The sequence below is a fragment of the Chanodichthys erythropterus genome, chromosome 2 (genome assembly GCF_024489055.1).
Source record: "Chanodichthys erythropterus isolate Z2021 chromosome 2, ASM2448905v1, whole genome shotgun sequence".
Taxonomy (NCBI): Eukaryota; Metazoa; Chordata; class Actinopteri; order Cypriniformes; family Xenocyprididae; genus Chanodichthys; species Chanodichthys erythropterus.
The window spans coordinates 33992263-34016589 of NC_090222.1; the positions used below are offsets into that span (position 1 = coordinate 33992263).

General features: G+C 35.5%; 1 protein-coding gene across 2 annotated transcripts; it reads right to left on the bottom strand.

Moving 5' to 3' along the window:
* Positions 1–15095: 15095 nt before the first annotated feature.
* Positions 15096–18908, bottom strand: sult2st3 (sulfotransferase family 2, cytosolic sulfotransferase 3). Of its 2 annotated transcripts, none has more exons than XM_067396722.1 (7): positions 18777–18908; positions 17309–17462; positions 16640–16848; positions 16344–16470; positions 15663–15757; positions 15410–15590; positions 15096–15290 (listed from the first exon to the last, which is right to left on the bottom strand). In XM_067396722.1, exons 2-7 carry the CDS (start codon positions 17445–17447, stop codon positions 15175–15177), a joined length of 867 nt encoding a protein of 288 aa, XP_067252823.1. In that variant the 5' UTR covers positions 17448–17462; positions 18777–18908; the 3' UTR covers positions 15096–15174. The 2 variants fall into 2 exon arrangements, with proteins under 2 accessions (XP_067252823.1, XP_067252812.1); XM_067396711.1 differs by having other exon boundaries at positions 17309–17509; positions 18777–18893.
* Between the last annotated feature and the right edge of the window lie 5419 nt (positions 18909–24327).

Genomic DNA, 24327 nt, shown 5'->3' on the forward strand with positions numbered 1-24327 from the left:
TTTGGAGCTCAGCAGTATGAAAAGCTGCTGGGACATTCTCTTAACATTACAAGGGTGAATAAATGCTGAAAAGTTTTCATTTTTGGCTGAACTATTCCTTGAAATCCCTTTCCAAACACTCTCAGCAGCAACAAAGGCAAAGTAATCTGGTTTGCCACCAACTGCGAGATCAGTGCCACTCCTGTTCTCTCCGAGAGACCTCCACACCTCAGACCTTATCAGCAATGAGGCCAACTGGCAAGCACAGCTTCCCAGCACCTCGATGCTTGATAGCAGGTCAATCAGAGGCAATGCATGGTCTCATGCAAAGGTCCTCTGGGCCTCTGGGAACGTAGTCCACCCATTTAGGACCTCATATCAGCGTGATAATCGGCCCCACTCATTTTCTTTCATTATGAGGGAGCATGTGCTTTCAAAGCTGGGCACTGGGAGATGAAAAGGAGTTGTTAGTTGTCTTTTTTCAACCCTTCTCTAGCGCTCTAGTCTTTATAATGTCTCTTAGATCAGAGCAGGATTGCTCGGAAGATCTGCAGTACATGTCCTAAGCATTTGCCAAATCTCCAGAGTAAATGAACTTCCCTTTTAAGACCCTCAAAACAATGAGCCTACACCCGCCAGTTTATGGATGCCACACGACGCCAGCTCCTAGAAGTGTAGACCAGCAACTGTTCCCGTCTTTGTCCTTTTCTCGGCCTAGTAAACAAACAATAGTTGCACAGACAATGGGGTGTTAGTCTGGAGCCAGTAGCGTAGTGCTGACATATAATAAAAACACGCTAGTAAGAAACACACACGCAAACACGCACACAGGCGCTCAGGTTATTGTCTGAGACAGCTTTGCATGGGCGTGAACAGATGCTTCAGGAAGAGCAGGCAGATGTCCGACAGACTGCGATATCTTTTCAGACGGCCTAAAATTACACTTGCAGACATGCTGATTCCATAAAGAAAATGGGTAGATGTCATAAAAGAAATGACATTGATTCTTAATTGGGTTGACAACATCCAATTTGAAAGCAAAATTTCTAAATGTAATTTATCCTCGACCTGTCAAGCTACATCCACCAAAATTCAAGTTGTTGCCTTAGTGTATTATATCTTTTCCAACTGACTGAACTTGCAGGTTTCTTGAAGTGGACAATCATTTCCTAAAAATCCCATAGGTTTCTATGGGAAACTAAGACATTTTGGCCGATCAACATTTTTAAATACATTAACAAAAGTCCAAAAAATAAAATAAAATAAAATAAATGTACATCTAATATAATTATTAGGTTTCTATTGGAAACTATACACTGTAAAACCAAACAAATACTAAAGAAAGTTCACTGTACTTAATAGAAAAAAGTTGTGTGAACTCAACATTTGATTGTAGTAAGCTGAACTTAATACACTCTAAAAAAATGCTGGGTTAAAAACAACCCAAGTTGGGATAAATATGGACAAACCCAGTGATTGGGTTGTTTTAACCCAGTGGTTGGGTTAAATGTTTGACCCAACCTGCTGGGTAGTTTTATTTAACTCAACTATTGTTTAAAAATGACTATATGGCTGGCTTAAAATGAGCCCAAAATATGTTGGAATTTAAATTTCAGACACATAATTACTAGAGGCAACAATAATATCAAAAGGTGAACATTCATTAAAAAGCAATTTAATACATATTTATTATTTAATTATTATTAATTAAACATATTAATAAATGTTAATTTCCAACCTATTTTGGGTTCATTTTAAGTGATCAATAAAGTAATTTTTAAACATTAGTTGAGTTAAATAAATCTACCCAGCAGGTTGGGTTTAAGATTCAACCCAACAGCTGGGTCAAAACAACCCAATCGCTGGGTATACTGATCTTTCATTAATGAATAACTACACAGGAACAAATGAGTAATGCTAGTAACTACTATTAACTAACAAGTAACTCTGATGAATGAATTAGTAAGTAATAGTGCTCAGTTAAAGCTGGTAGTTCACTATTAACTAATCAGTAACTACTGTTTTTTTTCATTCCTCCCAGAGAACTACTAAGAACTACTATATACATATTCGTAATTAATGTGAATAATGAATAATGTATAATTAATTCTAGAGTAAAGGCTTTGGTAACCCACTAGTAATGAGTGAAGTATTACCAAATACTTAAGAAGGAATTACTAATTATTTGGATCAGTATTCTAAAGTGAAAAGCATGATAGCTCTCTAGTAACTACTGAAGTCATTGTAAACTTTTAATGTTTTTGTAAAGTATTGGCTAGTAATAACTCAAGAATTACTATATAACTCTATTTGGATCAGTATTCTAAAGTGAAGATCATAGTAACCCACTAGTAATTACTTAAGTGTTACTACATCCTTCTAAAGGAACTACTAATTATTTGGATCAATATTCTAAAGTGAAGATCATGGTAACCCACTAGTAATTACTTAAGTGTTACCAAATATATCATAAGGAATTACTGTACAAAAACATACAAAAACATAAAAAGTTTACAAAGACTTCAGTAGTTACTATAGAGAGTTATCATGTCTAATCCTAACCACCCTGCTCCGAGTCGGTCTCAAACCCCGGCCTGATCGCTAGTGAGGCGAGTGAACTAACAATGTCGCTAAACATCGCTTTCTCTAGCATTGTGCAGTGGTGAAACCTGCACAAATCTCACTATCTGTCCACTGTTACACACGCAATGCGAGAGTGGATGTCTGTTTATCACAGCTGACGCGCAACAAAATGCTTCATGAAAAATAAAGTGCAGTTGATGAACGAATGACAAGGAAGCACAAAAAATGAATATACACAAGAGTAAATACAAACAAGAGTTTGTTGTTAGTCGCCAGAAGCACAGCAGCTCCAGACAATCAAAATCGTGTTAATCACATGTGAAGTGGGATCAAAGCAGCCTCCACATCTGTTTTCAGGCCTTCCAACTTAGCTCTCTCCAGTGTAGAAAAGCTTTTCTAATACAAATGCGGGTCCTAAAGCGCTTGCTCAGTCATAAACTTTCATTCCAGTGATATTCTTTTGAGCAAATTTGTATTGTGTCCCATCTCTTATTCTGCATTTTTTTCTTTTATTTTCAAATCTCCCTCTTGCTCATTCTGTCTCCTCGACCGTCGTATGCCCCCTATTGCTGATTGGTTAGATGTTTGTTGTTGGTGTCGGCCTGACTAACTTCCAAACAGTGTTTTTAAAATTCTACTGAGTCCACCTTTAAGACCATATACCGTGTGTTGTTTGATTATATACATGCAAGTATATAATGACAGTGTCTTTGATAGATATAACAGCATGTATTATATGCTATCTAATTTTTAATAATAAATAATAAAAGATGACAAAATGTGAACTACCCCTTTAAACAATGCACTAATGACATTAACAGTAGCCTAAAGATTCGAACATATGTACAATACTCCATTTGTTTAATCTTAGTTTTGTTTGCCCATCTAAACTACAAAGGATATGAAGAATACAATTTGTGGTTGAAAATAGATATGGCAGCTATATTTAGTTTCCTAGTACGTGTCATTTGTGTATTAGAGGAAGGAAGGTGTCCTCTCTTACTACAGAATACTGCTGACGTACAGCAGACAGTCAAGGACAAAATATTTGGCTTGCAACTGGGAGCACAAGAGTTCACTGAAACTTTCACTATTATAGAAATAGTTCACCGTAAAAAAAAATATTGTATTTTTAACTGAAAAAGATGCTACAGTAAATACCTGTTAATCGGGTAACAGTAAGTTACTCTACAGGGAAAACTGTAATCTGTAACCTAACATTCCATGTAATTTTACAGTAAAATACTGTTAAATATAACATTTTTGGAAGTAATAAACAAAACAAATCATATTATAATTTACAGTCAAAAGCCATAAACTGCCATTCCCAGAATTCCCTGTGTAACACTTGACATTTGATGTTTTTTTATTTTTAAAATGATTTTGTTTCTTCTTAGTTTTTGTTATCAGTTATGCACAAGGTTTTATGTTTTCATTATATAATTTTCATGATATCACTTCAATATATCATTATATTAAGGTTTTATGTTACTTTAAATTAATGTTTTAGTGTCATGCTTGATGTTTTGTATGTTTTGTCTGCATGACACTGCGTGCACCTTCTGTAGGCCTATATTAACATTTACCTCAGCTTGTGGAAAAGCTACTTGCGATGAACTTTGATTAACCATGAATCTTTCAGTGCTTGGATTTACGGATTCATTTCATTTCATTTATTTATTTATATATTGTAAATAACAGTTTTAAATTGTAAAATTTACAGGTTGTTCTGTAAATATGTTAACATTTATACTATATTTTTACAGAATTATTCTGGCAACAACAGCTTTTTTCTGTAAAATGACAGGATTTTTAATTTTTTTTTACAGTGATTGTAATATTTCTCAATATGACTATAAAAGAAAGGAAATAATGTTACAGCCAATGTTGGGAGTAACGCATTACAAGTAACACAAGTTATGCAATCAGATTACTTTTCCCCCACGTAACTAGTAAAGCATTATTTTTAAATGTACAATAAAACATCTGAGTTACTTACTTTGTTTTCCCATCTATTGACTGACACCTCTCCTGTCCACATGTTGAGAGTAAGCGGGAGTGATGCTGCCTTCACGTGCTATTGGAAATTTGATAATTCCTACTTCTGAAGTCGTGATTATCGCATTCAAGAAAATTAATATTATGCAAAGCTGCGATAATTAAATATGTTAAATAACGCAAATATACAGAACACTGTCAGAAAAAAAGGTATGGCGCTGTCACTGGGGCTGTACCTTAAGGTACAAAAGTGAAAAGGTACATCTTTGTACCTTACTTACCCCTAAATGGTGCATATTCGTACCTTAAAGGTACATATTAGTACCTTTTTACATTTGTACCTTTAGGGTACAGCCCCAGTGACAGCACCGTACCTTTTTTCTGACAGTGTATTGTATACTGAAAATGTCTTTGCTGCTGACCTTTGATGATCCAGTTCATGTGAAAATCACATTTGTGTGTCTTTTTGTTGTTGTTTTTATTCAAGAGTGTTGAACCAGAATGGCAGCACAGCTGAAAGATTTGTTTGAGCTGCGCCCTCTACTGTACAGGCGTGAATTGCAATTCCTTCAGCCGCCTGACATCGTGTCCTAACCACGCGACGCGATGCCGCGACACGCAATAAAAGGTATATTTTCCATGTTAATCAAGATTTTTTGTCCTAACCAGCCGCGATGATTATATTTTAGAAACGTTTCTATTTTTCTGCAAAGTTGCGGCGGGAACAGCAATACAATGATAATCTCAAGTACTGTTTATGTGCTTTATTTAATGTTTAAAGCATCTAATATCCGTTTGGATATAATTTTGTGTTCTCAGCTTTGTAGCCGTACTGAAGTAACCATGCATGGATAATTCACCTCAGATCGCGAAAATAAATGGTCACAATGTCAACTCATTGTGATCAAACAAGTGTATTCTATGACAAAGATGGTTTCAGTCATTCAGTATGTACTTTAAATAATGTTTAAATGGTGTAATATTTATGAATTTGATTATGTACTCATCCATTTCATTGTGCCTGCCGCGTGCTTCCCAAGAGAGCCCGCCCTCTTCTGATTGGCTGTGGTTTTTGATTGATTTTGTCGCGTCTAGTGTGGACAGACAAACTGCTTTTCGCTAGAATCGTATCGCATCGCGTGTAGTTAGGACATGGTTTGAGGCTTATTCTTTCACTTTTTATACACTTTTGGTGTGAAAAGGCCTTTACATTTGCCAAAAATATAACTTTTGTTGTTATTTTTGTTGTTATGAATCAAACAAGCAAGCATGGCCCAGGTGAGAAAAAGTATCGCAAAAGTTACATAATACATTACTTTCCATAAAAAGTAACTAAGTAACGCAAATTAGTTACTTTTTAGGGATTAACGCAGTATTGTAACACATTACTTTTAAAAGTAACTTTCCCCAACACTGGTTACAGCTTTTTGTTGATTGCAAATTACAATCAAAGCATTTGTAAGGCTAGTAAAGTTTATTTTTAGAATAAAGCTATTGTTCCTCTGACGTAATTGTCACTGCAGCTGCTCCTCTCTGCGATACTGTATCAGCATTAGTGTGTAGTCAAAACAAAGGTGGGGTGTACACACAAAGCATCACATTTAATGTAAAGACACGTCTTATCACTCAGGTGAAGATAATCATTCAGACAATAGCAGGAAGACGAAAGCATTTCAGCAGCAGTAAATAAAACCACATAAATAAATACGAACAGGCCTAATGAACGCTGCAGAAGTGTAAATACAGAGCTAACAATAAGATGTGGCAGACTGGTTGTGATGTTGCTAATAATAGTTTATTATAAATGGCACACTGGCAGAAATTTGATGCAAACAGACAATTCTTGAATAGAGTACTGTCTGTTGACAGTTCTTAGAAGGAAAAAAAAAACTGTGGAAAAACTACTAATTATTTTATCATTCTACCATAAACAGTGCAATTTTGTTGGTTTTATTGCCATGATAAGACATTTTTTTATTCTTCTTGCTTTATGTTTTAGTCACTTGCATGATGAACATGAGGTCATCCCAAAAAGAAAAAAGAAACTAAAGGTAATTAGATCACATTACTTTAAAAATAGTGCAATACACCTTTAAACTAAATCTAATATCTAATCACAATATACCTGTTGAGAGTTTAATATATTCAGACTCTCTTTTTCACACACACACACACACACACACACACACACACACACACACACACACACACACACACACACACACACACACACACACACACACACGCACGCACGCACGCACGCACGCACGCACGCACGCACACACACACACACACACACACACACACACACACACACACACACACATTTCCATTTAGTTGGGAAAGTTACTTAGGGAATCTACTTTGTTCACATCAGAGATCAACTTTAAACAATTAGTTGAAGGCAGATTTATTTTAGGTTTCATTTACTATATCAGTATTGCATGGGTCAAAAATAGAAGCAAGTTGACTGTGATTTTAGACAGTCTAAAAGATTAGATAGATAGACAGACAGACAGACAGACAGATAGATAGATAGATAGATAGATAGATAGATAGATAGATAGATAGATAGATAGATAGATAGATAGATAGATAGATAGATAGATAGATAGATAGATAGATAGATAGATAGATAGATAGATAGATAGATAGATAGATGATAGTACAAAGAAATTTTCACTGTCAGCTGAAAGGAATATTTGCCTAAATTACCAACATGTGCCTCCACCAGTTCAAAGTTAAAAGTCTGGAGATGAAAATGGCTTACAGATCAGCTGGCAAAGACATACCTTTTTATCCTTGTGAGTAATACAGATAAACCTGTGACCTGGTGAAAGTCCTCTGTGCTGGTACTGTGGACTCGCATTAGCCTTTATTTAAAGGAAGAGCATAATGGAAAAACAAGGTGCAATTAAATACCCACAATGTAATGTATTGGTTTCTTCAGAAGCCACCCACGTGTCCAGGCAGAAAGATCTCAGAATAGCAAAGAAAAATAAACTTAATTGGCTTGATCAGGAAACTATAGCACTATGACACATGCTGACCCAGATAACAACACACAAAAACAACAATCCTGAAATAACACTCGCTCAATTTCTCTGTACTTATCTGCAGCATTTTTTTTTTAAATTGGCAACTGCAGCATGTTTTTGTTATTATTATTATTTTACAAAAATAAAAAGCCCAAAAAAGTTTGTGTAGGTTTGTTAAGCCTAAGAAAGGTTTGTTCTGGGAGGAGTTTTGGTTTAACTTTAACCATTTGATGCATGCACAAATACAAAAAAAAAAAAAAAAAGAAAAAAAAAAAAGAAGTAATAATTCAATAATTTTTGTTCATTGCAACAGAAGATGATGGTAAATATTCCTGAGGAGCATCAGCCATGTTTGAATTTTTGAGAAACACAAAATGTCTGCATCCGAAATTGCATACTCTTTACTTTGAATAAGTAATTACTTTGCGAGAGCTAAAAAAATATGTTCTATATAGTGTGAATGTGCGTATTATGAATGTTATTCGGATGTATACATTCGCCATGTTGTCATTATCATTTGAACTACCAGCATCAGCTGCGTCGCTTCACTTCCAATCAGAAATCCTCTCCCATGGCCTCATAGTAAAGTGTCCATTGAATGCACCCTTTAGAATCTTACCAGAAGTAGTAGGTCATCCAGATATGAGTACTGTGAATTCAGACATACTTCTTTTATCACATACAGTTTTTCACCTACTATATAGTAGGGAAGTATGCAATTTCAGATTCAGCCAAGTAATAAAGAGAGCAGTCAAAGATCAAACCTAATTTTTCATTTTGCATCAATAGGATTAATCCACCATCTATTCCTTAAAGCTTGGAGATACGTCAGGATTTAGTGCATGGCCCCATCGTCATCTGGATACACACAACATCGCTGGGATCTCACATTGTCTGGTATTTCATGCAGCTTTACAACATCAGGAAAATTGTAAGCGAGTAAGCAGGACCTCATAGAATCAACAACAACAAGAAAAAAGGGTACAAAATAATTCCCAAACTTTAATATTCACCAATATAAACTGTACTTACCTATAAAAATATTTTTAAAAAGCCAAGTTTTTAATTGGTGATAATAAAAAGAATACAAAGTAGAACAATTTTAGATGAATTGGACCAGAAGAACCACAAAAATGTATAGATAATAGACAAATATTAATTGCATGCACCCATAAAATTCTTAAAATTTGTTTTTTATTTCTGGTCACTATATCTTCCACACTATCTTCCATTTGTGTCATTTGACAGTTTTATACTGTTATTCTAAAGTGTGGGAAATTGCAATAAATGAAGTACAGTGGCATGAAAAAGTATGTGAACCCCTTGCAGAATCTGTGAAAATGAGAATTATTTTAATAAAATAAGAGGGATAATAAAAAGTGCATGTTATTTTTTGTTTAGTACTGTCCTGAGTAAGATATTTTACATAAAAGATGTTTGCATTTAGTTCACAAGACAAAACAATAGCTGAATTTATTAAAATAAACCCTTTCATAAGTATGTGAAGCATTGATTCTCAATACTGTGTGTGGTTACCTGATGATCCACGACTGTTTTTATGTTTTGTGAAGGTTGTTCATGAGTCTCTTGTTTGTCCTGAGCAGTTAAACTGAGCTCTGTTCTTCAGAAAAATCATCCAGCTCCTGCAGATTCATCAGTTTTCAAGCATTTTTGCATATTTGAACCCTTTCCAGCAGTGGCTGTAGGATTTTGAGATCTGTGTTTTCACACTGAGGACAACTGAGGGACTCAAAATCAACTATTAAAAAAGGTTCAAACATTCACTGATGCTTTAGAAGGAAACACAATGCATTAAGCTTTTGAACAGGATGAAGACGTCACAATTTTTTTAATTTTGTTTAAATATCATTGTTTTTCATTTAGTACCCTTTGGAAACCAACAGAAGATACTTGCATGTTTCCCGGCAGAAAAATTAAGTACAATTTACCTTGATATTCAAATTCAAAACGTTTTCACCCCTCGACTCTTAATGCATCGTGTTTCCTTCTGGAGCATCAGTGAATGTTTGAACCTTTTTTAATAGTTGTGTTTGAGTCCCTCAGTTGTCCTCAGTGTGAAAAGATGAATCTCAAAATCCTACAGTCACTGCTGGAAAGGGTTCAAATATGCAAAAATACTTGAACACTGATGAATCTGCAGGAGCTGGAGGATTTTTATGAAGAACAGCTCAGTTTAACTGCTCAGGACAAACAAGAGACTCATGAACAACCTTCACAAAACATAAAAACAGTCGTGGATCATCAGGTAACCAAACATTGAGAATCAATGGTTCACATACTTAAGAATGGGGTTATTTTAATAAATTCAGCTATTGTTTTGTCTTGTGAACTAAATGCAAACATCTTTTATGTAAAATATCTTACTCAGGACAGTACTAAACAAAAAATAGCATGCATTTTTTATTATCCCTCTTATTTTATAAAAATAATTCTCATTTTCACAGATTCTGCAAGGGGTTCACATACTTTTTCATGCCACTGTATAATAATTGAGAACAAACAAGACTGACTGGATGTAAATGTTCTGAAGGACACTGTGATGCGTTTCCAACTAAATCTTCAGTCAGCAACTGAAGTCAACAGTGACAGAATCAAAGGAAATAAATTCCTTTGCATGCCAGTTTATGTCAGACGGCCCTGCCTTTCTTTATCTATCTCTGTACGTCTCTGGAGCGTCGACACTAGTCCAAATAAAAGCTGACCCTTTGTTCTTGAGAGAGTTGAGAGAGATGCTGTCATCCACACCCATGGACACCCACCATGCCATGTTGGGTCTTCCAGGGACAATCTGAGAGGAGACACGTTGATATCCGTCTGTTCTAGTGTCCATCCTGTCCTAATGATGTAAGCTGATCTTTTATCTGTGTTCGATGCACATGCGCACTGCAGCGGCCGCCAAAACGCCAGCTGTCTAGCGTAGACAATACGTGAGGATATATGGTTCCTCTGCCCAATCAGGAAACAACAATGTCATAGTGCCGGCCTATATGCCTGAAAAATGCCATCAACATGCCTGGACGATGCCTACGCTCACACGTGTGTCCCGCCCAAAGTGCCCCAATTACAGGAAATCACAGGAAGTTCATTAGCGTTATCGGTAAAGAGGGAGGCTGCAGCGGACCCCAGCGCAGTCACGTACGGCAGAGGCCCTGGGGTGAAATGCCCTCAGAGGAGAAGACGTACGCTTTACCGGTTTCACATATACTAGTCAGCACGTACACAACAATGAAAGCACAAACGTGAGTGCTTTCACATACGCCAATTCTAGTTTACTTTCACTGAATCTGACAACTAATCAGTGTAACAAGCTTCATTTGAATATTCTGGAACTAAATGAAATGAATGTGTTTGTTTACAGTGAGGTCATTTCTGTGAAATTGAAACTATTATGGCACAAAGCAGCACAATCTCTGGAGGTGGTGATTGAAAAATAAAGCAATAAGCCAGGTTGTGCAATACAGTGATAACCTTGGTAAAAACACAGCCTTGGATAATTACTTTATTACAGTTGTCAGTGGCACTAAAAAAAGTCTCTATTTGTTTTCCATTTATTTGACTGCTGTTTGAGAGAGATCTTATTTGTCATTTTTCTGTCACGCAAATGAACGCTAAGAAACCTCATCCACAAAAGTACATTGAGAGGTTATTTGTGCCACTTTTGTTTTTATATGCATTAAACCACATATAAACATAGTTCATATAAGCTTTTTTTATTGGGAATGATTATATGAAGGTATATCAAAACATTTCTTATATGTGACCCTGGACCACAAAACCAGTCTTAAGGGACTTTTTTTTTTTTTTTAAATTGAGATGTATACATTATCTAAAAGCTGAATAGAATAGGACAATATTTGGCTAAGATACAACTATTTGTAAATCTGGCATCTGAGGGTGCAAAAAAAAAAAAAAAGAAAAAAAAAAATCGAAATATTGACAAAATCACCTTTAAAGTTGTCCAAATGAAGTCCTTAGCAACGCATATCCACTCACAATATATAGTTTGATATATAGGAAATTTACAAAATATCTTCATGGAACATGATCTTTACATAATATCCTAATGATTTTTGGCATGAAGGAAAATTTATCATTTTGACCCATGTATTTGTCGGCTATTGCTACAAATATACCAATGCGACTTATGACTGGTTTTGTGCTCCAGGGTCACATATTTAATGCAAAACCAGCAGGAAACAGAGGTTATGATACTTTGATTAGATCAAGTGATAAGTGTAGTCCTTCTCAAAGATAAATTTCATTATTTTGCATTTGCAGCAATACATGAAATGTAAATGCAGCTAATTACATATCACTGTCAGAAGTACATAAGGCAAAAAATTGATTGTGCTTCTTTTATTTTATATGCATTAAACTTCATATAAACAGTTCATTATAATATACATGTATACACACAAAAACACACAGGGCTAGACAATGAAACTGAAACACTGGCCAATATTGTTGGAGGTTTCACGCTTATATATGTGCACGGCCTCGAAGCCAATCTTCAATGAATAATTCAGCCATGAAACTCTATTCACGTTCTGCTTGGTTTATCAAATGTAATGTTCTCAGCCAATCAATATCAAGTATTTATTATCATACTGTATTAGTTTCTTTTAGATAGACAGGAATGTTTTTTGTTTACCTGCTTGACTAGTTACGGCTACTTCCTGTATCCTTCGTCAGAAGCGTGACGTGATGTTGCTGTGACGTGTCTTGTAGGCTGCTTATGTTGCTTTGCCAGACAGTAGGGAGAGCTTGCGCCCCCCTACTGTCTGACGCCTTCTCCAGGACCCCATCCCAGGTGTAGGCTCCCTCGTCCCGGTTCATGGTCCTTGATGCACGTTTCCTAATTTCAATGGCCTCCCTAATCCAGCGGTGATACTTGTTACTTTTCAAAACAACATAAGCAGCCTACAAGACACGTCACAGCAACATCACGTCACGCTTCTGACGAAGGCTACAGGAAGTAGCCGAAACTAGTCAAGCGGGTAAACAAAAAAACGTTCCTGTCTATCTAAAAGAAACTAATACAGTACTTAACGTAAAGAAGACAGTATGAATCTACTTGAAAGAAAAAAGTATTCATTATCATCTCCCTATATAACTTCGACGCATTAAACAAATGCATTATCATGTCGCGCTATGCAAGTTTTCTTTCTAGCCCTCCACCTCCCCAGCACCACCTGCCTAGATCAGCTTCGGTGGTTTCCCAATCTAGCAGCAGCATGTTTCCTTTAATTTATGTTCCGAGCATTTAGCAGAAGCAAGTCATACTTGCTCTGCAGCAGCAGCAACATTATCTCTACAGCAGCAGCGTACCAGATCTAGTCTGCCAAAACCAAACTTATGTACATTCCTTTTTATTAATAAAATGTTTTACAAATTCAGTGTCATGACTGAACTAATTTTTCATTCAATCAGTAAGAGCAGAGTGCAAAAGTTGAATTAGCAGAGCAATAGCACAGCTGTTCATCAAATATTGCAAACCACACAACATAATGGGAGACATATCAGAGTTCAAAAGAGGACAAATTGCTGGTGCGCGTCTCGCTGGCTCAGCTTTGGCCAGGACAGCACTTTGAGATGTCTCGAGAGCTATGGTATCCAGGGTAATGTGGATAAACCAAATTTAACAGGAAAAACTGTTGATGCAAGACAAAGCTGTCTGAAAGGTATGCCCAGGTACTAACCTGGATTTGTAGGGAAATTTACAGGAAAAGACCCAGTTATGATAAATGAAGACCCGGAGTCAGAGGTGAGAAAATAAATTGAAAAAAAATTTTACTGAAGAGAATAGTTGCAGTTTCATCAGCAGAAGTCAGCTTTAACACTAACACTTTGTATCTCCTCCACTCTGCATGCATTCACATTACCACAAAAATTATATTCTCACACAGGTTGCTAAACTACGTCATTACTTTAGGTTGAATGATTCTGAATGGCTTAGTAAAAAGATAAACTTAGAAAATGTCCACATATGGTCTATTATAACTGTGACCTAGGTCACAGATATCCGTTACTGGGCGCCAGTTTGTCCGCCTCTCCAATACAGGATCTGTACCAAAAAAAAATAGCGCATACACAGATAGCTTCTTCAAAGTTGAAGTTGGCCGGGCTCTTGCTTTGAACAGGATACTTGCCCAAAATATACTGATAACATGTTCTTCTCCCTCAGTGAGACAATATTTCATCATTATTCTCTAGTGTTTGAAGATGAAAAGAGAAGTAAATGCTTTAACATAATTCTATAACTAAGCAAGATCTCCATAAGCTTGAAGAAGTAATTAAAATAGTGTAATATAAAAGGATAAATACTGATTATTGGGTAATACCTTGATTATAAATTGCTCATTTAAATTCACTCATAAGGATATATATTGAAGCGGTAGTTCCCCAAAGAGGCTCAACACTCGGATTGTTGCTGCCCACAGCGATGGTTTGGGCTGCAATATCACTGCCTTGTCACTGCCAAGGACTACCGAACCATTCTGGAGGATCATATGTACCTAATTGTTCAAACATTGTACCCTGAAGGCGGTGCTGTGTATCAGCGTGATAATGCACCAATACACACAGCAAGACTTGTGACAGAATGGTTTGATGAACATGAAAGTTGAACATCTCCCATGGCCTGCAGTCACCAGATCTAAATATTTTTGAGCCTCTGGGGTATTTTAGAGGAGCAAGTTTGAAAATGTTTTCCTCCAACAGCATCACATAGTGATCTGGCTGCTGTTCTGGAAGAGGAATGGCTCAAAATTTTTTATATTGAATATTTATATTGTCGCAATATTAATATTGTTAATAACTAAATATTAAGATATTGTGGTCTAAACCAGGTGTAATATACAGTATATAACACACACACACACACACGCACACATATATATATATATATATACATGGATGTTGGGATACTCTGATTAGATAAAGTGATATTTAAAGGGATAGTTTGGTCGTCTGCCGGAAGCTAGTTCTTTGAATTTATGTTTTAAATATGGATATTTTTGCTTCAGAAGGCCTTTATTAACCCCCTGGAGCCGTGTGAATTACTTTGATTATTAATGGATGCATTTTTTTTTTGCATGTTTGTTTTAAAACATAGTCATGGGTAAATCATCGGATAATTTTCATTTTTGGGTGAACTGTCCCTTTAACAGTCCTTCTCAAAGATAAATCTCATTTTTTTGCAGTAATACATTAATTAGATGTGAATGCAACTAATTACATTTCACTGTGTTAGTGCTTGCAACTTTTCACCCAGTGACAAAAAACAATGCAAACAGATGTCAGGATGTTGCATCTTGTAAAAACCGACATGGTTTAACTGTCTTTAACATCTTATCATGTTAAGCAATCCCAACAGATCTTCAGGACACCAGAGGATGTTGCTGCAATAACGCTTTCACACTGTGCTGCTTGATGGGGAGTTAAACCTTAAATTCAAATAAACACAACATAGAAATGAAGTCAAATAAACGATCACACATTGCAACTATGACTGTTTATTTTGATGGGCACTGAGATGGCATTACAAGAGATTTGCTCATTCCTCATCCCACGAGAATTTGATGTTACTTCCTTTCATTTCCTCCTGAATTACAGCTGTGAATTTGGCGTCAAGCTCAGGGCTGAAGTGATTCTTCCAATCTCCAGCGATACCTTTAAATAAGCAGAACGGTTTCATTCAAAAACATAAATGGGTTGAACCAACTGAACATGTAGTTTATTATTAAAAACTCAGTGCTTTAAAACATGTCAGTGCTGTTAAATGTGTGTACCTTTTCTGAGGAAGTTTGACTTCTTCTGGTCCAAAATGACATCTGGCACCAGAGAGTAGTTTGACATGGTGTTTGTTTTCATATTTTTGAAAGTGCAGTTATTGACCACACGATCCAGAATGTCTTCTCTGAGCTCCCGACCAAGAAAGTTTAAAATACGCCCCAGGACTTCACGGAGGTCCTACAATTACAAAAATTACAAAAAAAGTTACTCGTTCTCTTGGAGTATGAGTAATACTTAACTTTCACTTACCTGAAGCATTTCTTCATAGGTGATGTACAGAATTCTGTCCCCAAGCTCAGGGTTTCGCCAACTTTTCACATGGTCTGTCCACTTCCCAAAAAGAACTGTGCAAGCAATTGCAAATCAATTATTGCAATATTTATTACACACACTGCATTCATTCATACTTTTTGATGTATATGCTTACGGTAAAATGTGTTTCGGTAATGATTTTAAAGCAGGTAAAAGAACACTGGCAACGTCAATATAAAAAAAAATAAACAAATGTTAAAGAACTAGTCAATAATAATCAGAATAAAATATAAGTAATGCAGCCTAACTATGGCCTAAAATAGCAACTTGCCTCATAAATACTGAATTATTATAACATGGCTCATCCAATAAGAACTATTTTATAAAAATACATTACTGTTCAAAAGTAGAAAGAAATTAATACTTTTATTCAAAGGATGCATTAATTTGATCATCTACAATGTTACAAAATAAAAGCTGTTCTTTTGAATTTTCTATTCATCAAAGAATCCTGAAAAAAAAAATGAAGCGGCACAACTGTTTTCAACATTGATAATAATAAGAAATGTTTCTTGAGCATCAAATTAGCATATTAGAATGATTTCTGAAGGATCATGTGACACTGAAGACTGGTGTAATGATGCTGAAAATTCAGCTCAAACTATTTGAATCTCTCACCTTTTCCTGACAGGAATTTGTCTGTGAATTCTTCAAATGTTCCTGGGTCTTCAAGGAAATTTGCCATTTTATGAAAGTGGAAAGATGAGACTAGAACATCTTTAGGATTCCGAGCAACGTAGATTACCTGAAGATGAAAGAAAAAAGATATCATGATTGGACATGCAACTGATCCCCCAACAGTATGTCAGAAGTAAAACATTGACTATTCATTGAAATTACTATCATCAGAAAGCAAAAAAAAACCCAGGCTCTATAGAGTCACTCTGATTTGATTGTCCTGCTGTTTTCTGCACCTTAGCCTTGGAGTTGAAAAAGGAGGAAGGCATCAAATGACAAGGCATGTGGGAGACAATGGCTCGCGGTGAGGGGAGTTTGTCGAGAAGCAGTGGAGCTCGGGTTTCCTCCAGCCATGGAACCCTGTCCCAGTTGGGGACGGTTTGCACTGAGGTCAGGTCTCCTCCATTCAGGAGCGGAGGAAGAATTTCCTGCATCCATGTGGTACCTGAAAAACACAGGCAGGATGAATGAGGATGCACTGATCGCCTTAATGCATTTAACATTATACTTGCATTCGATTTCATGCATTACATTGAATTTCTCAATGTATCTGTCCATAACAATCATAAGAGAAAGCAATAGCCTGAAGATTAGTATGTAAATCTTAATGCTTGTAACAGAATGCACCAGAATGGCCGGAAAAAACAGAATGCAGGCATTTATATCCAAAGCATTCAAAGGAAGCATTTTATCAGTTCACAAGGAATCAAACTCATGTCTGCTCTTTCTGGTTTCTGCAGTTTAACTGCTGCACAATTTGAGGATGTTGATTTGTTTTGCAAACTGCAACAGATATGTGCATAAGCAAAGAAAATGTTGCATCATTTGCACTAGATTCAGACATGTTGCTGGAGGCATAAGAGGAGAAATAAACATTATGCATTGAAAACAGAAAGTGATCTTACCAGATTTTGGATAGGTGACAGCGAAAGTATCATCATCTTTGACTTGGAAATTCTGGAGGTAGTTAAGACTTTCATCTGTATGAGCAATCTTAGGCAGCATAAGACCATGGTAAAGCCGATACAAATCGTTGTCCACCATCCTCTGCTGACCGGACTTTGGAAAACAAGGAAGTTTTGTTCACCGTGTTCTGTGTGAACTCACTTGTGTTTGGAAAGGAGAGGAGAGAGAGTGAATGAGAGAGTGAAAAAGAGTGAGTGAGAGAGCGACAGAGAGCGAGAGAGTGACGTTTGACGGTGAGAGTATTCATTAACCCAACAGGGAGCCATATATTTGCTGCTGACATTCACAGGAGAGTTTGGGGGAAAGGTTACTTTGGTCCAAGTACACTTACAAAGGAGGGATTTATGTGCAAAAAACTGAAAGGAAAAAAAGATAGCTGCAAAGTCTTCTATAAGGAAAGAAAGAACAAGCAAACAAACCATGGTACATGCAATTAAATTGTAATATTATACTTTATTATTACTATATTCATAGTTTTGTTTGAGTAGCAGATATGGCCCTGGGTGACATATTTACACTGTTTTTTTTTTTTTTTTTTTATTACAAAACACAATTTTTTTTTTTTTTTTAATGAGAAAGTGCAAAATATGAAAGCCATTTTCCTCCACTAAATAAAAAAATAAAAACAGTAATTGCAACTTTTTATCTTGGACTTTTTTCTCACAATTGCGAGTGATTAAGTCAGAATTGTGAAGTCAGAGTTCTGACTTTATAACTTGCATTTGTGAGAAAAAAAGTCAGAATTCTGAGATATAAACAACTGTGTGAAAAAAATTCTAGCAATTGTGAGTTTATATCTCAGAATTGTGACTTTATATCACGCAATTGCTTTTATATCCTCAGAACTGTGACTTTATATCATGTAATTGCGAGTTTATATCTCAGAATTGTGACCTTTTATCAAGCAGTTGTGAATTTATATATCAGAACTCTGACTTTTTCTCGTAATTCTGACTTTATAACTCGCAACTGTGAGAAAAAAAGTCAGAATTGTGAGAAAAAAAAGTCAGAATTGTGAAATATAAAGTCAGAATTGTGAAATATAAAGTCAAAATTCTGAGATATAAACTCACAATTGTGACATAAATAGTCTGAATTCTGATTACTGTGGCAGAAACGGGCTTCTATAGCAAAATGTCAGAGGAAAGTAAGAAAAAGAGTTAAAAAGAAAGAATAAAAGTCAGTAAAAAAGTAAGTTCAAAAGAAAGACTGAAAACATTTAAAAGAAAACTAATAAGGAACAAATTAAAATATCAAAGAACAAATCAAAAGAATCAAAGATCAAAGAATGTTTTAAAGAGTTTAAAGGACTGAAACTTCAAAAGACAGTTTGAAAATATTTCTAAATAAAAACAATGTTTGAAAGAAAGATCATAAGAAGGTTTAGAAGTAAGCTGAAAACCTGACCTGCTAGATGAACGCATTTAACACTAGAGAGTTTGAGTACTGCATTGTTTATGAGCAGCATTGTGAGTCAGCAGTCTGATAAAGAGTCTCTACCGCACAGGTAATGTAATACATGTGAGAGAGTGACCCGTAATCCAAGAGTGAAACTCCAGTGGGCTTGGCTCTTTATACAATTCTTTACACAAATGGAGAATGAGAATTTATGGAGAATAAAAGCACTGCTCCTTGATTTTAAATCGGCAGAGCTGGTTTGTTACTAGACGATCGCTGCAGGTAGACTAACTTGATAGACAGTCGATAAGGTCCCGCCCACTCATGGGTGTTACCATATTAAACTGTCTATGAGAAAATGCACAGGTTTAGATGATCTCATTAACTATGCATCCACTACAGTTTTTTAAAATATTTTTTTGAATAAATTAGTAGGCAGTTCTGGAGATTAATATATATATATATATATAAAACTTAAAATCTGAAAATAGCCAAATGTATTGGATGTCACTTCATTTTCACAATTGATCTGAATGTGTAATTAAGGTAAATAAGTATAACAGCATATAATACATCCCTGACTGTATCTATAATCTATAAACAACCTAAAACCAGCATGAAAAAGTCAGCCAATAAGTCAGTTCTAACTGTTTATCTTCAGTAGTTTTTTTTTCTTCTTTTTTTCCAGCAGAGATGCATCACATCACTACTAACCAAGTCCCTGTTCATTAGGATTTATTTTTTTATTTTTTTTTAAAGGTTTCCTTACAATTCATCAAAACACATAAAATCAAACCAAAATGTATTCAGACATCTTGAACATTTCATTCATTAATAGTTTATTCACTATAGTTAAAAAAAGTAATAAAATATGACAAGATCTAAGAGTTAAACTATAGCAAACTTAAGCAAAACATGGTCAGGTCAAAGTGTCTGAATAATTTTTGGTCTCAAATTTTTATCAATTTTCCTGCTAGTCCACTGTATGAAAAATGTTTGGGTATGTCACAGTGTCACAGTTTACTTTATTTAGCGATCCTCACTTACAGTACAGTCCAAAAGTTTGGAACCACTAAGATTTTTAATGTTTTTAAAAGAAGTTTCGTCTGCTCACCAAGGCTACATTTATTTAATTAAAAATACAGTAAAAAACATTAATATTGTGAAATATTATTACAATTTAAAATAACTGTTTTCTATTTGAATATATTTGACAAAGTAATTTATTCCTGTGATCAAAGCTGAATTTTCAGCATCATTACTCCAGTCTTCAGTGTCACATGATCCTTCAGAAATCATTCTAATATGATGATTTGCTGCTCAATAAACTTTTCTGATTATTTTCAATGTTGAAAACAGTTGTGTACTTTTTTTTCAGGATTCCTTGATGAATAGAAAGTTCAAAAGAACAGCATTTATCTGAAATACAAAGCTTCTGTGGCATTATACACTACCGTTCAAAAGTTTGGGTCAGTAAGAATTTTTATTTTTATCTTTTTTAAAAGAAATTAAAGAAATGAATACTTTTATTCAGCAAGGATGCATTAAATCAATCAAAAGTGGCAGTAAAGACATTTATAATGTTACAAAAGATTAGATTTCAGATAAACACTGTTCTTTTGAACTTTCTATTCATCAAATAATCCTGAAAAGAAATATTGTACACAAATATTTTTTTCAATTGTACACATTAAATGTTTCTTGAGCAGCAGATCTGCATATTAGAATGATTTCTGAAGGATCATGTGACACTGAAGACTGGAGTGATGATGCTTTGCCATAACAGGAATAAATTACTTTGTGAAATATATTCAAATAGAAAACAGTTATTTTAAATTGTAATACTATTTCACAATATTACTGTTTTTACTGTATTTTTAATTAAACAAATGTAGCCTTGGTGAGCAGACGAAACTTCTTTTAAAAACATTAAAATCTTAGTGGTTCCAAACTTTTGGACTGTAATGTACATAAATTAACTATAGTGTCCTGCACCCACTAGTAAAAATATACCAAAAATATAAAAAACCGTCTGAATCATTTTTGTTTTGACTGTAGTTAAATATTAATGTCCCTTGCATTCCTAGAAGATTTATGAGTTTTTCCCATGGTTTCACAGACAAGGCTTAAGCAAGGCTAGTCCCAGACTAAATGCATATTTGAGCTGTTTTAACTGGAAGCAACTTGTACTGACATATCTTAAAATATGTCATTGTTTTTTCAAGATGCACACCAGTAATGTTTTTTTTTTTTTTCTTTTCTCTTCTTCTTCTAAGGCATGTTTATAAAAGCTACTTAAATGGCCTAATCCTGGCTTAATATATATACTCAAAGAGATGACAAACCTTCTCAAAGATATTTTAGTGAATCTTTCAAGATTATTCTGACAGAAAGAGGTAGGCTGTTCCACAATTTAGAAAAAAAGCCCAGTCATCGCTTTCCTTTATCCTGGATCTGATTCGATTACATTAAACATCTAGCTGGTGTGTTTACACTCAAAAGGTCAGAAAGATAAGATGGTGCCAGTCAAACCCTTAATCAAAAAATAAAATTTTAAACTCTGTTCTAAAACAGACTGGCAGCCAGGGCAAAGTAAGACAGGGGTTATGTTTGTATTTGCGACTGCCAGTCAGAAGTCTAGTAGCCGCATTTTGGAATTTTTGTAAGCGATTTATATTGGATTGGCTAATATAAATTGAGTTCAGGAATCTGGTTGAGATGAGATAAAGGTATGTATAACACTCTCAAACTTTTAACCTTGGCAAGGAGCCTTAAAGAAACTGGATTAAACTACTTAATTTATCTGCTTTGACGTTTGATAAGCAGATAAATGCAGTAGTTAAATCCAGTTTAAGCTAAGATTCCTTGTCAAGGTTAAAAGTGATGACAAAATGACAACCATGGTTTGAGTCTTTTAACCTCTTGTTTGCTATGCTTTAATATCTGGCAAACAAGAGGTTAAAAGACTCAAACCCTGGTTGTCATTTTGCTTAAAAAGGCACATAGATTTAAGTGTCGTCAACATAACAATGAAACAATACTCTGTGCTTATTAAAAACTGAAGCCAATGGAAGCATATTTAAAGTAATCAAAATGGGGGCAAGGATAGATCTTTGGGGAACCCCACTGGTCAAAACAGATTTGGAGGATAAACGCCCATCTACACAGACTGAGAAAACTAGTATCCAAATAGGATTTGAACCAATTTAGGACACAACCTTGAATACCCAGTGTGTTCAAGGAAATAAGAGTATGGTGGTCTACTGTCAAATGCCGTACTAAAAGGGTTAGTTGACCCAAAAATGAAAATTCTGTCATTTATTACTTACCCTCATGCCGTTCCACACCCCTTCGTTAATCTTCAGATCACAAATTAAGATATTTTATCCGATAGCTCCGTGAGGCCTCCATAGGGAGCAATGACATTTCCTCTCTCAAGATCCATAAAGGTACTAAACACATATTTAGATCAGTTCATGTGAGTTCAGTGGTTTAATATTAATATTACAAAGCGACGAGAATATTTTTGGAGCGCCAAAAAAAAAAAGTTAAATAACGACTTATTTAGTGATGGCCGATTTCAAAACAATGCTTCAGGAAGCATCGGAGCACAGAGGAATCAGTGTGTCGAATCTTCTGTTCGGAGCGCCAAAGTCACGTGATTTCAGCCGTTGGCAGTTTGACACGCGATCTGAATCATGATTCGACACACTGATTCATCTGTGCTCCGATGTTTCCTGAAGCAGTGGCTGCATCCGAAACCGCATACTTCTCTACTATATAGTAGGGGAAAAGCAGTAGGCGAGCGAAAAAGTATGTCCGAATCCGAAGTATTCATAAAAGAGTAGGCGAGAACTACCTGGGTGATGTCTAATTCTCGCGAGATTCGGACGTGCGTCTACTTAAAGTGCGTCCGAATATGCCTACTTATCTACTATATAGTAGGGGGAAAACAGTACGTGAAAGGAGTAGTATGTCCGAAATCCTCATTAATCCTAAATGAGTAGTCAAGAAGTTCCCGGATGGCCTACTCCTCCCGCCCAGATTCTGAAGTGTTCATCCGATGGACACTCTTCTATCCCAGGAGGTCACGGGAGAGGATACGTCACACTCGAACACGGAGGAGAAAAGCGGCATGGATGTTTTCAAATGTGAGTATTAAAAACCAAAAACTTGTGTTAAAATCGCATTTGTTGAACTACTGTAGAGGTGTAAAGACGCTAGTCAGTGTAGTATAGTTGTGATTTTGCAGTAAAAACACGTTTTATTGTGTACAGCTAAGAGGGGAGCTTCAATAAACACACGTTCGTCTCCAAAGTGGATTTACATTAATTCCAAACCATATACATCATAAAGTTGATTACTAAATGTTTATTTAACATCTGACAGGAAAATATTCAATAAGTAGCCTATTGCAGGTAATGAGTACATCACAATATGAAATATACATCTTGAGTGATGTGTGCTATTATGTAGAATTCACTGTCTGTTCCCAACACTTTACATGAATGGAAGTAAATGTACATGAATGAATGTAAATAAACAAATGTACAAGTAACTAGATCTAAGTTATCTATTTTATTTGTCCGTTAGTACTGTTGGTAAATTATATACAGTTGGATAAGAAGTGAGTTAACACATCATAAACATGTAAATGTAGCACATAAATCTCAGAGGAAACTTGAATCTTGTCTGGATGTTACAGGGACAGATGATCACACGTGTGTTTATCCAGTGGAGAAAGGCTGATGAAGGAATGATGGCGTCAATGGCTTTGAGTGAGTACACTACAGAAATTAATACAAATCTATTTAAATATTAACTTGTAGTTTATTTTAATTACTGCAATTTCAAACAGAGTTACTACAGCACTTCTGATTCTTGATGTCGGTATGTTTGCCTGCAAGGCAAGGTGATGGCAGCATTTGTGGGGGAAAGAAACCTGAATAATGACTGAATTTATATGTTTGGGTGAACTAACCCTTTAAGCCCCCAAATAGAAACTGTATGTATGCATTTATATTATGGTAGTACCTTGAAAAAGTCAACTTTAAGAAATAATCAGCTTTATTGAGTGTTTGTGCCCAAGACACTAACAAAAAAGGATTTACAAAAATCACATTTATATTTATTTACATGTTTGCTTTTGGCAGATGCTTTTATCAAAAGTGACATACAGTGCTCTTATTACAGGGATGATCCCCATGGAGTAACCTGGAGTAAAGTGTCTTGATTAAGGATGGTGACAGCTGCGGAGATCGAACCCGGAGATTTAGCCCACTACACCACTAAAATAATAAAGCTGAAACAAAAAAATAGCACGTAATTGTAAAAATATTGAATGAAATATGTCAGGAAACAGAATTCTGACATGAATTATTAAACGTTTCAATCAGTTTAAATGTTTTACATGTAGTCTTGTTCATGGAGAGCACATGAATGTTTGGAGCAGACACAGCAGCAGTCAGATTGTCCCACACATCTTCTCCCACTCCTGCTTCAAGGTTGTGGGGTTCAGGGGTCCATCATCATCTTCCTCATCCTCCGGATCAAAGATGTC